This window comes from Leucoraja erinacea, chromosome 22 (genome assembly GCF_028641065.1).
Source record: "Leucoraja erinacea ecotype New England chromosome 22, Leri_hhj_1, whole genome shotgun sequence".
NCBI classification, from domain to species: Eukaryota; Metazoa; Chordata; class Chondrichthyes; order Rajiformes; family Rajidae; genus Leucoraja; species Leucoraja erinaceus.
The window spans coordinates 12,156,406-12,169,400 of record NC_073398.1 but is presented as its reverse complement, the minus strand read 5'-3'; the positions used below and the strand labels follow the sequence as shown (position 1 = coordinate 12,169,400).

General features: G+C 45.8%; 1 protein-coding gene across 1 annotated transcript in view; it reads right to left on the bottom strand.

The window, feature by feature from the left end:
- lrrk2 (leucine-rich repeat kinase 2) overlaps positions 1-12,995 on the bottom strand; it is a 189,195-nt gene that overhangs the window by 92,687 nt on the left and 83,513 nt on the right. The window contains exons 26-27 of the mRNA XM_055653579.1: positions 8,627-8,720; positions 460-646 (exon numbers count right to left, since the gene is read on the bottom strand). Coding sequence (XP_055509554.1) covers positions 460-646; positions 8,627-8,720 — 281 coding nt within the window. The remainder of the gene's footprint in view (positions 1-459; positions 647-8,626; positions 8,721-12,995) is intronic.

Below are 12,995 nucleotides of genomic sequence, written 5' to 3'. Positions count from 1 at the left end.
TCGCAGAGAGTGGTGAGTCTGTGGAATTCTCTGCCTCAGAGGGCGGTGGCGACAGGTTCTCTGGATGCTTTCAAGAGAGAGCTAGAAAGGGCTCTTAAAAATAGCGGAGTCAGGGGATATGGGGAGAAGGCAGAAACGGGGTACTGATTAGGGATGATCAGCCATGATCAAATTGAATGGCAATGCTGGCTCGAAGGGCCAAATGGCCTACTCCTGCACCTATTGTCTATTGTCACATATACACTGACACATGCACACATAGACACATAGACACATACACACAGAGAGACAGAGACACACACACACACACACACACACACACACACACAGTTTTTATATTTATAGCTTAAGGGAAAGCAGTTTTTTTTACAAACTAATCCTGCTTTTTTTAAATTTCATAATTTAAAAACATGAGCAGGTTACTTCTTTCACAAAAATAAATTAAAATGTGCATTTTACCTCCTTCAAGTTGTTATTGCAAAGATCCAACTTTTCTAGTCTTGACCATTTGCTCACTCCTTCATGGAGATCCAAAGAACCAATTTGATTATGGCTAAATATGAGCTCCCTTAGGCTTGAAGACTCCCAATGAACCGGCCCAGGAAGCAGTGAAATCTTATTGTGACTTAGGTTTACACTCCTTAAGCTAGGGAGAAAATAAAAACATCTCAATTCATTGGTTGAAAATTAGATTACTAGTAGGGGAAACATGATCAATTCTTCAATATATGGAATATGTTTTCATAGCAAATACTATTTTTTTCCAAAGTATTGATTGGCTTCAATATAATATATCACTGCATTTTTAAAAAGTTGACATTTCATTCCAACTGCATTCCATGATAGAAATGACTAAATATATACTTAATACCGTATAAAATTGTAACCTTCAAGATGGATTAACAAAATTGAATGCTTTCAACATCATTTTGATGGCTGTAGGAAGAAACTGCAGATGCTGGTTTTCACCAAAGATAGACATAAAATGCTGGAGCAACTCAGTCGGACAGGCAGCATATCTGGATAGAAGGAAATCGTCGCATTTTCCCCTTCCCTGACCCTCATTCTGAAAATGGGTCTTGACCCGAAACGTCACCCATTCCTTCTATCCAGAGATGCTGTCTGTCCCTCTGAGTTACTCCAGCATTTTGTGTCTAAATTTGAAGGGTATGGAAGCAAATCAGATTCATTCATTACACAATTGGAATAGGCAAATAGCTCAACTTAATGGCTCATGCAGATGAGATAAAATTGTGTAATGTCTATTGTAGTCGTGGGTATTTCAATTCAATTCAATGCTCAGAATTGACTGCATGTTCTCGGAAAGCGGCGAAGCAAATTGACAATTGGAATAAAACTCGACCTCAAGAAAAACATGGTTGCATCTGTCAGCTTTTCTGTCATGTAATTTATTGCAATTACTAACTTAGAAGAACATTACATACCAAATCAGCACGTTCCAGCAGTTTAACACCTAATGTACCATAATCTAGAAACTTTAAAGTGCGTACAGCAATCATTCAGGCCACTTGACCTGCATGCACCATCAACCAACAAGGAACTTTATGCATACCTGAAATTTCTGACAGCAGGTGAATACCAAATTCAAAAACTTGCAACTTGCTTTGCACATCTCATGGGCAGGTTTTTGGACTGGGATTCATTAAAGGTTTGGGGATTTTTTGGGGGTGGTGGGGGGTGGTGGGGGGGGGGGGGGGGGGGGGGGGGGGGGAAGAGGGGAGAAAGGCCACACTGGAAGGTAGAAAGGCCACGAGGATAAGGAAAGAACAAGCAGTTTGCTCAAAATTAACAGAAAGTTGGTGATCTAATATTTTTGAGGTGTAATAAATATAATTGTTTAGATCTAATTTAGTTTAGTTTAGAGATACAGCACAGAAACAATCTTTCAGCCCACCAAGTCTGTGCCGACCAACAATCACCCGTATATTAGTTCTATCCTACACACTCAAGACAATTTACAGAAGCAATTAACATAGAAACCCTCATGTCTTTGGAATGTGGGAAGAAACAGGAGTACCCAGTCAAAACCCACACAGTCACAGGGAGAATGCACAAACTCCACACAGACAGCACCCATAGTAAGGATCAAACCAAGATCCTAAGGCAGCAACTCTACCACTGTGCCACTATATTGCCCTTAGATCTAGTGTTAACTTCTAATAAAAAACAATCAGGTGGAAGCAGAATGCATGAAAAGGTGAAGATAGTAATCCTAATGCTTGGGAAATAATTTATCCATCTGAAACTCTATGAATAAAGGCTACACAAACAACATTTAAATGGATGTTGAAATAATTCTTGGCTCAGTTATTTTTTTTAAATACTGGGCCAAATGTTTTTAAGTATGGATATAGGCATGACAGATTGTCATTTCCTGGAAAAGATAATAATACAAGAAATAAAAAGTGAAGGCATTCTTATTTTATTTCCTGAGGAAAGGATTAAATGGATACATAAAAACATAACCAAACCAATAAGAGATAAAGCATTGAATTCTGTAATTGATAAAATTATGGCTCATCTTTGACATCTACCCCACTTTTCTCACAAACCCCTTATCTTTTGATTCCTTCAATATCTCAAAATCTACCAATATAAATATAGTCTTAAATATACTGAGGAACTGAACCTCCACAGACCGCATTCACAGATAATTCTAAGGATTCACTACCATCGAGTGAACGAACAACTTTTTATATTGAGACCTTGACCCCTGGTTCCTTCCAATTCGAGGAAGAATCAACACAACATTTTCCCAATCTCATCAAAGAATAAAGGGTTTGCGCGCGTTTGGCGTGACCAACCGGAAGCGGAGATCACGCGAGGTTCGCGCTAACTTCGCGCTAAGCACGCGCATGACGTCATTTATGTCATGTTTACCAATCAGCTGGGCAGGAGGCGGGCCGTTTGAATTTGGGCGTCGGGCTGTGACGTCATCATGCAACGCCACGCCGGGGGTGACATCATCACGCAACGCCACGCAATAGGCGTACGCGGTCAAGACGATGCGTACGCCGTCAAGACGCTGTGTACGACCGCAATGCGCCTGCGTGCCGACAGGCCGTTGGCGCGCAAAGATTTCGGCCAATGCATGAATTTCGGAGCCCCGCACAACTCCGTGCTTCTAAGTGGGACCGCCCCCACGCGGCCATATGGTGCCCGTATGCCTCAAGCGACCACGAGGTCGCGTAATTTGCGAGCCAAGGTCGCGTAAGTGGGACAGGCCCTTAAGAGTTTGTATGTTCTCACTATGACCGCATGCATTTTCTCCAGGTGCTCCAATTTACTCCCATGTTCCAAAGACATGCAGATTTGTAGATTAATTGGCTTCTATAAAATTGTCCCTTGTGTATGGAATAAAACTAGTGTTCCGGTGATCGTTCATCAGTGTGGACTTGATGGGCCGAAGGACCTGTTTCTATGCTCTAGAAGAGAGTCATACAGTAAAGAAACAAGCCCGTTGGTTCCTTAAGTGTTTTATATATTTCTAAGCTCTAGAAAACACAGGCTTTATCTGCCTAATCTTTCATATGACAAACCAGATATTGCAGAAAACAATTGGTGAACTTTTGCTGCACTCCTCTCAGTAGAGAGATAAGACATGTATCCAACATTCCAAATGAGATCTCCCAGAGCAAGATGTCTCAACTCTCACACTAGCCATCATACCACTAGCCTTCCTAACTTAACTTGCATATATACTTTCAGTGATTGAAATACAAAATACATCAGTGTCTCTGTTTACATCAATATTTAAAACAATAATCTGTCTTGATATTTTTGGTACCAGAGTAGATAATGTCACGTTTCCACAATATAGATTGGCATGTCTTTATTTGCCTGATGTCTTCTGGAATCCTCTCAGAGTCCAGAGGACCAACTATTTAGTTTAGTTTAGCTTGTTTTAGTTTATTATAATTGTCAAATGTACCAAGGTACAGGTCGGGGAGAGCTCCCCCCGCCATGGGTACCATGTAATCCCGTGCTACCTACCTGCTCCATGGTTGGATAGCCGGCGACTAAACTATCTTCCCCACCTAGTTTGCCAGGTGAGGAGGGGGCTGTAGACCCCCTGCAGGACCAAAAACAAGACCTGTCAAAGTGCAGATGAGCTGCTAGCGAGCCAATGGCCATCCACACTTCAATAGTAGTTGAGATCACTGCCGTACATAGCATTGTAAGGCACCGTGTCTGTTGATGTTTTTAACGATGATGATGATACAGCAAAAAGTGTTTTGATCTGTGCTATGCAGTCAATGAAAAGACTATACATGACTACACTCAATCCATCACAGTGTACAGTCACAGGATAAAGGGTATAACATTTAGTGCAAGATAAAGTCCATTAAAGATAGCTCAAAGGTCTCCAATGAGGTAGACAGGAGGTCAGGATCACACTCTAACTGGGAAGAGAACAGTTCAGTTGCCTGATAACACCTGGGACAAAACTATCCTTGAATCTGGAGGAATGCATTTTCACACTTCTGTACCTCTTGCCTGATAGGAGAGAGGGGAGAAGAAGGAGTGGCCAGGATGAGACTGGTCCTTGATTGTGCTGGTGGCTTTTCCGAGGCAATGTGAAATGTAATTAGAGTCTATGGAAGGGTGGATGGTTTGCGTGATGGTCTGGGCTATAGCCACGACTCTCTGCAATTTCTTGCGGTCTTGGATTGAGCTGTTCTCAAACCATGCTGTGATACATCCTAATAAATTGCTTTCTACAGTGCATCCGTAGAAGTTAGTGAGGGTGGTTAGGGCCATGCTGAACTTTGTAAGCCTTCTAAGAAAGTGGAAGTGTCGGTGTGCTTTCTTGGCCATAGCTTTGAAGTAGCTAATCCAGGTTAAATTGCTGGTGATATTTATTCCTAAAAACTTGAAGCTTTCAACCATCTTTACTTCGTCGCCAACAATGTATATCAGGGTGTGCGTACTGCATCACTTTTTGAAGTAAATCACAATCTCCTTTGTGTTGCTGACATTAATAATAATAATAATAATAATAATAATAATAATAATAATAATAATAATAATAATACATTTTATATATGGGCACCTTTCAAGAGTCTCAAGGACACCTTACAAAAATTTAGCAGGTAGAGGAAAAACATGTAAAGGGAATGAAATAAATAGTAGAGACATGGCTAGTACACAAAGTAAATACAGAATTCAATACAAAACACAGTATGAGGCAATTAATGCACAGATGAAAAGGGATGGAACGTGGGGCTAAGGATAGGCAGAGGTGAAGAGATGGGTCTTGAGGCGGGACTGGAAGATGGTGAGGGACACGGAATTGCGGATCAGTTGGGGGAGGGAGTTCCAGAGCCTGGGAGCTGCCCTGGAGAAGGCTCTGTCCCCAAAACTGCGGCGGTTGGACTTGTGGATGGAGAGGAGACCAGCTGATGTGGATCTGAGGGACCGTGAGGGTTGGTAGGGGGAGAGGAGGTCATGGGGGGGGGGGGGGCAGATGGTGGAGGGATTTGTAGGTGAGGATCAGGATTTTGTAGGTGATCCGGTGGGAGATGGGAAGCCAGTGAAGTTGTTTGAGGACTGGAGTGATGTGATGCCAGGATTTGGTATGGGTGATGAGTCGGGCGGCTGCGTTCTGGACCAGTTGGAGTCGGTTGATGTAGGTGGAGCTGATGCCAAGGAGAGGTGAGTTGCAATAGTCCAGTCGGGAGGAGATGAAGGCATGGATGAGTCTTTCAGCAGCAGGCGGTGTGAGAGAGGGTCTGAGTTTGGCGATGTTGTGGAGATGAAAGAAGGAGGTTTTAATGACATGGCGGATGTGAGGTTCAAGGGAGAGGGTGGAATCAAAGATCACGCCAAGGTTGCAGGCCTGGGGAGATGGGGAGACAGTGGTGCCGTCGATGGTGAGAGTGGGGTTATTGATTTTGCTGAGTGTGGCTTTGGAGCCTATGAGGAGGAATTCTGTCTTATCGCTGTTGAGTTTGAGGAAATTATGTTGCATCCAGGTTTTTATAGCTGACAAACAGGAGTTGATATGGGAGAGGGGGGGTTTGTGGGGATTTGGTGCCATGGTAGATCTGGGTGTCATCAGCGTAACAGTGGAAGTCCAGATTGAAGTGGTGGAGTATCTGACCAAGGGGGAGGATGTAGATGATGAAGAGGAGGGGGCCGAGTACGGAGCCCTGGGGAACGCCTTGAGTGACTGTGGCTGTAGCAGAGGTGTGGTTGTGGAGAGAGATGAAGTGGGATCTGTTGGAAAGGTAGGAATGGAGCCAGCTGAGTGCAGAGCCTTCAATGCCGAGGTCTTTGAGTCTGGTGAGCAGGATGTTATGGTTCACTGTATCGAAGGCTGTGCTCAGGTCGAGGAGGATGAGGATGTTGAGGGAACCAGTGTCAGCAGAGGTGAGGAGGTCATTGAGGACTTTGAGGGGAGCAGTTTCTATGCTATGGAGGGGGCAAAAGCCAGATTGGAGGGGTTCAAGTAGGTTATACGCAAGGAGGTGGGAATGAAGTTGCGACGCAACGATACGCTCCAGGGATTTTGAAAAAAAGGGGAGGTTTGAGATTGGGCGGTAGTTAATGAGAGAGGAGGAATCAAGCCCAGGTTTCTTTAAGATTGGTGTAACAGCAGCAGTTTTGAAAGCGGAGGGGACAATTCCTTGGGACAATTGAGTTACAGGTCATCTTGGCACCAGGTTATGAGGTTCTTAATCTCCTTCATGTAGTCTGTGACATCATTATTTGAGATACAGCCCAGTCTAAAGATGGATTTCGACCCGAAACGTCACCCATCCCTTCTCTCCAGAGATGCTGCCTGTCCCACTGAGTTATTCCAGCATTTTGAGTCTATATTATGCGATATTATTGCTTCAGCTATGATTTTGTAAATTGCTGATAGTGAGAAACTTCAGAGAGCTTTGGCAATACAGCAAGTTTGTTGTTTTTAAATGCTTTTACACATAGTTTAAATGGGAAGTCAGAAGACATTAAAATATTTTAAATGTTCATTGAATAAAAATGTAATCTGGAGTACATTAGTGGGACTCACAGTAGACGACCTAGTTGAAATGCAAGTGTTAAAATGCTCAGCATCACTTGCAGAAACATCTAAAGCAAGAAGCCATAAATAAAGGATCATCACTCATGAACCCACTACAGAATTCAGGAGAAAATTATCTAGAGAATTCCTCGTAATTTCTTATTTTTCCAACGAGATAATTAGCATTAGTACACTTTTAGAAAGTATGCTAAGTGCATAAGGGAGAAAGCTAGAGTGATAATAGAAAGATCATGCCAAACAAGACGACTCTTGGTATGGATGCGGTCAGATAGAACAGCCAATCATTAAGCTGTAAATTTACTAATTTTTCTCAATTTTACTCTTGGAAAATACTTTTTATGCACCAATGCTGGAGAGAATCAAATGTAATGCCCTTCTGAAGAAACAAACCCAAAGATGTTTCTACTAAGTAGAGAATATATTGAATTGCAGAGTTTTTTCTTGAAGTTTGTATGGTCACTTGTCATATAATGAACACACACATTTGTAACTATATACAGGCACTCTTCGACTTGCATAACAGGCAACTTATGTAAACTCGCATTTATGTAACCAATTCACAACAGGTGGTCCCGTTTCCTGAATGACCTGTGTTACCGCAACGGGATGACGGTGAGTGCTTCCTGTCTGCCTTATAGACATTAAAGCGTCGCCCAGACTCGCTGCTCTTCCAGTTTTGGCAACTCTCAACCGACTCGCCGATATCTTCCACAACGTGTACCAGAGAGCCCTTTTTACCAGAGAGCAAATGCCGCACAACTGTTGTTGCGGCTCACATTGTAGCTGGACAAGAGCACTTTCTTCAGACCACTGTCAGGACACATCCAGTCACCATGCAGCTCCCTCCCCTAGCTGCCGTTTCTTGCTGTTGACCGTGTTTTGTCCACACCGCTTAATTCCGCCTCCTGTCAAATTTTTCCACTCCGCTGCTTCTACCTTCCATCTCTACCTTGGAAGATTTTGGTTGAAGAGACATCATGTGCCAAGGGTTGCAATATGAGCCACAACAACAGCCGCATCAACCGGGAGGTGCAGCAGATGGTGAAGGGGTCGCTGGTGCAGACCAGCAACAATTTGAAGAAGGGTCCCAATCCACAAGGTCACCTACTCATGTTCTCTAGAGATGCTGCCTGACCTTCCGAGCTACTCCAGCACTTTGTATCATTTTATGTATTAACCAGCATCTTCAGTTCTTTGTTTCTATCTAGTTTTAAGGTGATTCCGACGCATAAAATCTGACCCATGTACGAGTTTACAGAACATAGCCCTTACGTAAGTTAGATAGTGTCTGCAGCAACATTAAATTGGAAAGTTAACGATGAATCGCCAAGTTCGACAATGATTTATTAAACTACCCCCTTTAATTCTGATTACCAAAATCAGCACAGATTGGTGAGGTGCAAGATACTCTTCCTTGCACAGCAAAATTAATTCCAGAATCACAACTGTTTCTGATGGAAGCGAAATACCAGGTGACAAAATATTTCAATTGTAACAAAAGCTTTGGTGGTCACATGTATTTGTTCATGATAATTAACATAATAACAAAAAAAGTAAACAGTCTAGGGCACGTACTGTTGAAGCTTGAGAACTGCATCGGGAACTCCGCTGAAATTATTGCTGGCCAAATCAATTGTAGTAATTTTCGATGGTAAACCAAACAAAAGGCCTGTTTAAGTAAAACACAAAGTCAAATCAAATAAAAATGTTATTATGCAAGAATATCTTAACTGTTTGTCAGTGATGCCTCGAATTTTCACCCCAAAAAGTTAAGCAATAAATGGGAAGAAAACAAAACTGAATAATATATACAGAAACAGAATGGGGAAAATATAGTTACTCAAAAGCAAGCATGATGGGGGAAAAATCAAAACTGTGATGCATTGAAATGCAATGTAAACTTTTAGTAATACAACCGCAATAAATTAAAAAATCTGACTTGTTAGAAAAACAAAAGTTTGACACAGGTGAGAGAGGGGGTTTTGAAATGCAGCTGGATGGTACAAAGGCCAAAGATAAGAAAGGAAGTTGTGAAACAGAATAGAAGAGTTGCAGATTGTAAATGAAATAAACATGTATTTCCCCGTGATCCTGCCAAATACAGTAACCCTTAAGTACTTTACAAGTTCTATCCACTATTATGTGTTCAAGTTCAAGTTTATTGTGCAAACACCAATTTGGTGATGTACAGGTACAAAGCAAAATCTTGCTTACAGCAGCATCAAAGGCACACTCAAACAAACATGCCAAAACAAATTATACATAAATTATTACACATAACTAAAGACTCACCTACCACTATGGCTCTGCCTGCATTACCCTTCCCTGCTGAACCTCAGAGCCAGACTGCTCAGAGGCGGGCAGGAACCTCAGAGCCACAACCCTGCCTGGTACTGCTGAATGAATGAATAATGATCAACCTTGATGTGTCATCCCCCACCCCCCTCCAACCCCACAGCACCCAAATGGGTGTACATGTTTTGAAGGGGGATGGTCACAAGGGTCTCCAGCACTTCCTATTTTTTCCTTCTTCATCTAGGCAGCATTTAAGTAAAACTCCTCTGCACCAACTTTAAAACCTTCCCCCAGCCCTCTGCCTCATCCTCTTCCTTTCTTCTTCCCGCCCCCCCCACCCTGCATCAGTCTGAAGAAGGGTTTCGGACTTTATCAAGTGCCTTGCTAAAATCCATGAAAACATCCACTGCCTTACCCTCATCGATCACACTCGTCAGAGTTAAATTCCATTTGCCATTCCATGGCCCACCATCCCAATTGATATTGTGTGCAGTTCGGGTTGCCAGCTATAGGAACAATGTCATTAAGTTGGAAAGGGTGCGAAAGAGATTCACCAGGATGTTATCTGAGCATGCAGGCTTGAGTTATAGGAAGAGGTTGGATAGATGAGGAAGCTGAGAGGTAGTCTTATTGAGCTGCACATGATTAAGAGGAGCATGGATAAAGTGAATGCCAACTATCTGTTTCTCAGAATAGAAGGTTCTAAAACTGGAGGTCATAGGCTTAAGATGAGTGGGGAACTTTTTAAGAGGGAAGTCAGGGACAGATTTAAGCCTCAGAGGCAGGGCCGGCCTTAAGCCGATTGGACCGATTGCAGCCAATTGGGCCCGGCGCCGAAGGGGGGCCCCACGCAGTGCCCGGTTTTGCACTGCAGATACTAGTTTATACCAAAGATAGACACGAAAAACTGGAGTAACTCAGTGTGTCGGGCAGCATCTCTGGAGAAAAGGAACGTGACGGTTCGTGTCGGCGCCGACGATGTAGTGCGGAGCAAAGATAACGGGTGTGGGGTGACGGAGGGTCGGAGCGAATGACGGGCCCCGCACAGCAGCGGCCAACTATAGGATCTTTGGCAGCGACAGCGATAGCGGCTCCTCCTCCTCCTCCTGCACCCCGCCAATCCGCTAACGAGGGAGGGAGGCGGAGGCCCCCTATCGCTGTCTGAGGTGCCTGCACCACTCGGCCCTGCACCTTGCTGGAGGAGGGGAGGCGGTGACGAGGAGATCCCAACGGCCTCCCCCATTGGCGGCGGCGGTGGACAGAGGCGGCCAAGGCTACGGGGCGATGATACCATCCCTGTCCGATGTACGCTGACCTTCCTTCCTCCCCACCTCTCTCTATCTCTCTCTCTCTTGGACGCCCCCCTTATCCTGGGACCCCCCCTCTCCACTGATCCCCATTCCCACCTCTATTCAGTCCTCACTGACATCCCCTGTGCTCCCCTCCCCATCTACCTCCACCCCCCCCCCCCCCCCCCCTATTCATCCTGCACTGATCTCCCCCCCCCCCCCGCCCCCCCCCTCCCCCCCCCCCCCCCCATCCATCCTATACTGGTCCCCCAATTCATCCTGTACTCACTCCCTTTCCCATCCATCCTGCACTGCTACCTCCCATTCATCCTGTATTGATCCCCTCATTCATCCTATATTGATCCCCCCCGATCCATGCTGTACTTATTCTCTCATTCATCATTTACTGGCTGACAACAGGGAAAAAAAGTTAAGTGAGAGCCCTGTGGAGTAATCTACTCTCGGCTCGGGTGGATCTACCCCGGGTGAAGGGTAGAGGGGTGGAGAGAGAGTAGAGGGATGGAGGGGGGAGAAAATCGGAGACGGGGAGGGGGGTGTGAGGGGGAATGCAGGTGTTGTTGGAGGCTAGTCCCTCAGATGTAGATATAGATAGATATGCCATTTATTGTCACTATACATGTACAGTGAAATTGAAAGCTGCTCGTACTCAGTGCATACATATAATTTAGTACAAAAAACAAGAAACAGAAAAACAAAAACAGAAGGGAGAAGGGGGGGGGGGGGGGTTGGGTGTTGGGCTGTGAAGTCAGTGCATGTGTGAATTTGAATTAAGAGTAGTTATAATTTTCGGATTTATAATTTGTCCTGCATTTGATGCACCTATAGCGCCTTCCAGAGGGCAGCAGGTCGAACAGTCCAAACGCAGGATGGGAACTGTCTTTGATGATCTTCTTTGCCCTGCTAAGGCAGCGGGAGGTGTAGATATCCATCAGGGAGGGGAGAGGGCAACCAATGATCTTCTGCGCTGTCCTAGTTACCCTCTGAAGCCTCTCCCTGTCTGCCATGGTGCAGCTGCCATGCCATGCTGTAATGCAGTATGTCAGCAGGCTCTCGATGGACGAGCGGTAGAAGGTCAGCAGCAGGTTAGAGTCCAGGTTGTGCTTCCTGAGGACCCTCAGGAAGTGCAGCCGCTGCTGAGCCTTCTTGATGACCGCTGTCGTGTTGTCTGTCCAGGAGATATCAGCAGCGATATGGACGCCGAGAAACCGGAAGGTGTTGACCCTCTCCACACACTCGCCGTTGATGTGTAGGGGGACTAAGTCGGTGCTGTGCCTCCTGAAGTCGACAATGAGCTCTTTTGTTTTCCTGGTGTTCAGAGCCAGATTGTTTTCTGAGCACCAGGTTGTCAACTTCAGGTGGGCGCTAGCCCATTGAGGGCTTTGTAGACATAAAGGAGGATCTTGAAATTTATTCGGAACTGCAGTTTATTCGGAGCCAGTGGAGAGAGGCCAGGATCGGGGGTGATGTGGTCCCTTTTTCGGGTGCCCGTCAGGATTCTCGCTGCGCCGTTTTGGACCAGTTGCAGGCGGGACAGGGAAGATTGGCTGAAGCCAGTGTAGAGGAAGTTGCAGTAATCTAGGCGGGAGGAGGTAAATGTGTGGATAATCTTTTCGAGGTCATCAAACTGGAGGAATTGTTTTATTTTAGCTATCGTCCGAAGCTGAAAGAAGCTAGCAAGAGAGGGAGGGAGGGGGTAGTGAGAGAGAAAGGGAGGGGGCAGAGGAAGAGGGAGGGGGATAGAGTGGGGGGGGGGGGGAGGGTAGAGAGGGAGAGGGCGAGGGTGAGTGTGAGGGAGGGGGTAGAGGGGGAGGGGGGTAGAGAAGGAGGGGGTAGAGATGGTGGGAGTAAGGGTAAATAGGGAGGGGGCATCTCCCTCCTCGACCCCTCCCCATGTCCCTCCTCCACACACCCCCCCTCCCCATTCCCTCTACCACCCCACTCCCCACCCCATCTCCCTCCTGCTCATTTCCCTCATCCTCCTCCCCTCACTCCCATTCCCTGTCCCAGGACCTACCTTGGTCGTAGAGCAGCGCCAGGGCCTGGAACAGGTTGGTTCTCGGCCCTGGCAATAAACTCCAGCCGCCAGCTCGGCCGCCGCCTGGGCCCAAGTGCAGGCCCCAAATTCATATTTGGGCTCGTCCCTGACCCCGGTCCCAGGCTCGACTTGTTTCCAGCAGCGGCTTCCTTTTTGGGCCCCGGTCACAGCCCCATCCCAAGCCCCGGGCTCGGCCCTCACTCCGGCTCCTGTACCACCCTCCCCACCGGGTGTCGGCAGCCGCCGCCACTCCTCGTTCACTCCGATCGCTGGAGTACCCCTCCCTCCCGGAGTGTCCCGTCCT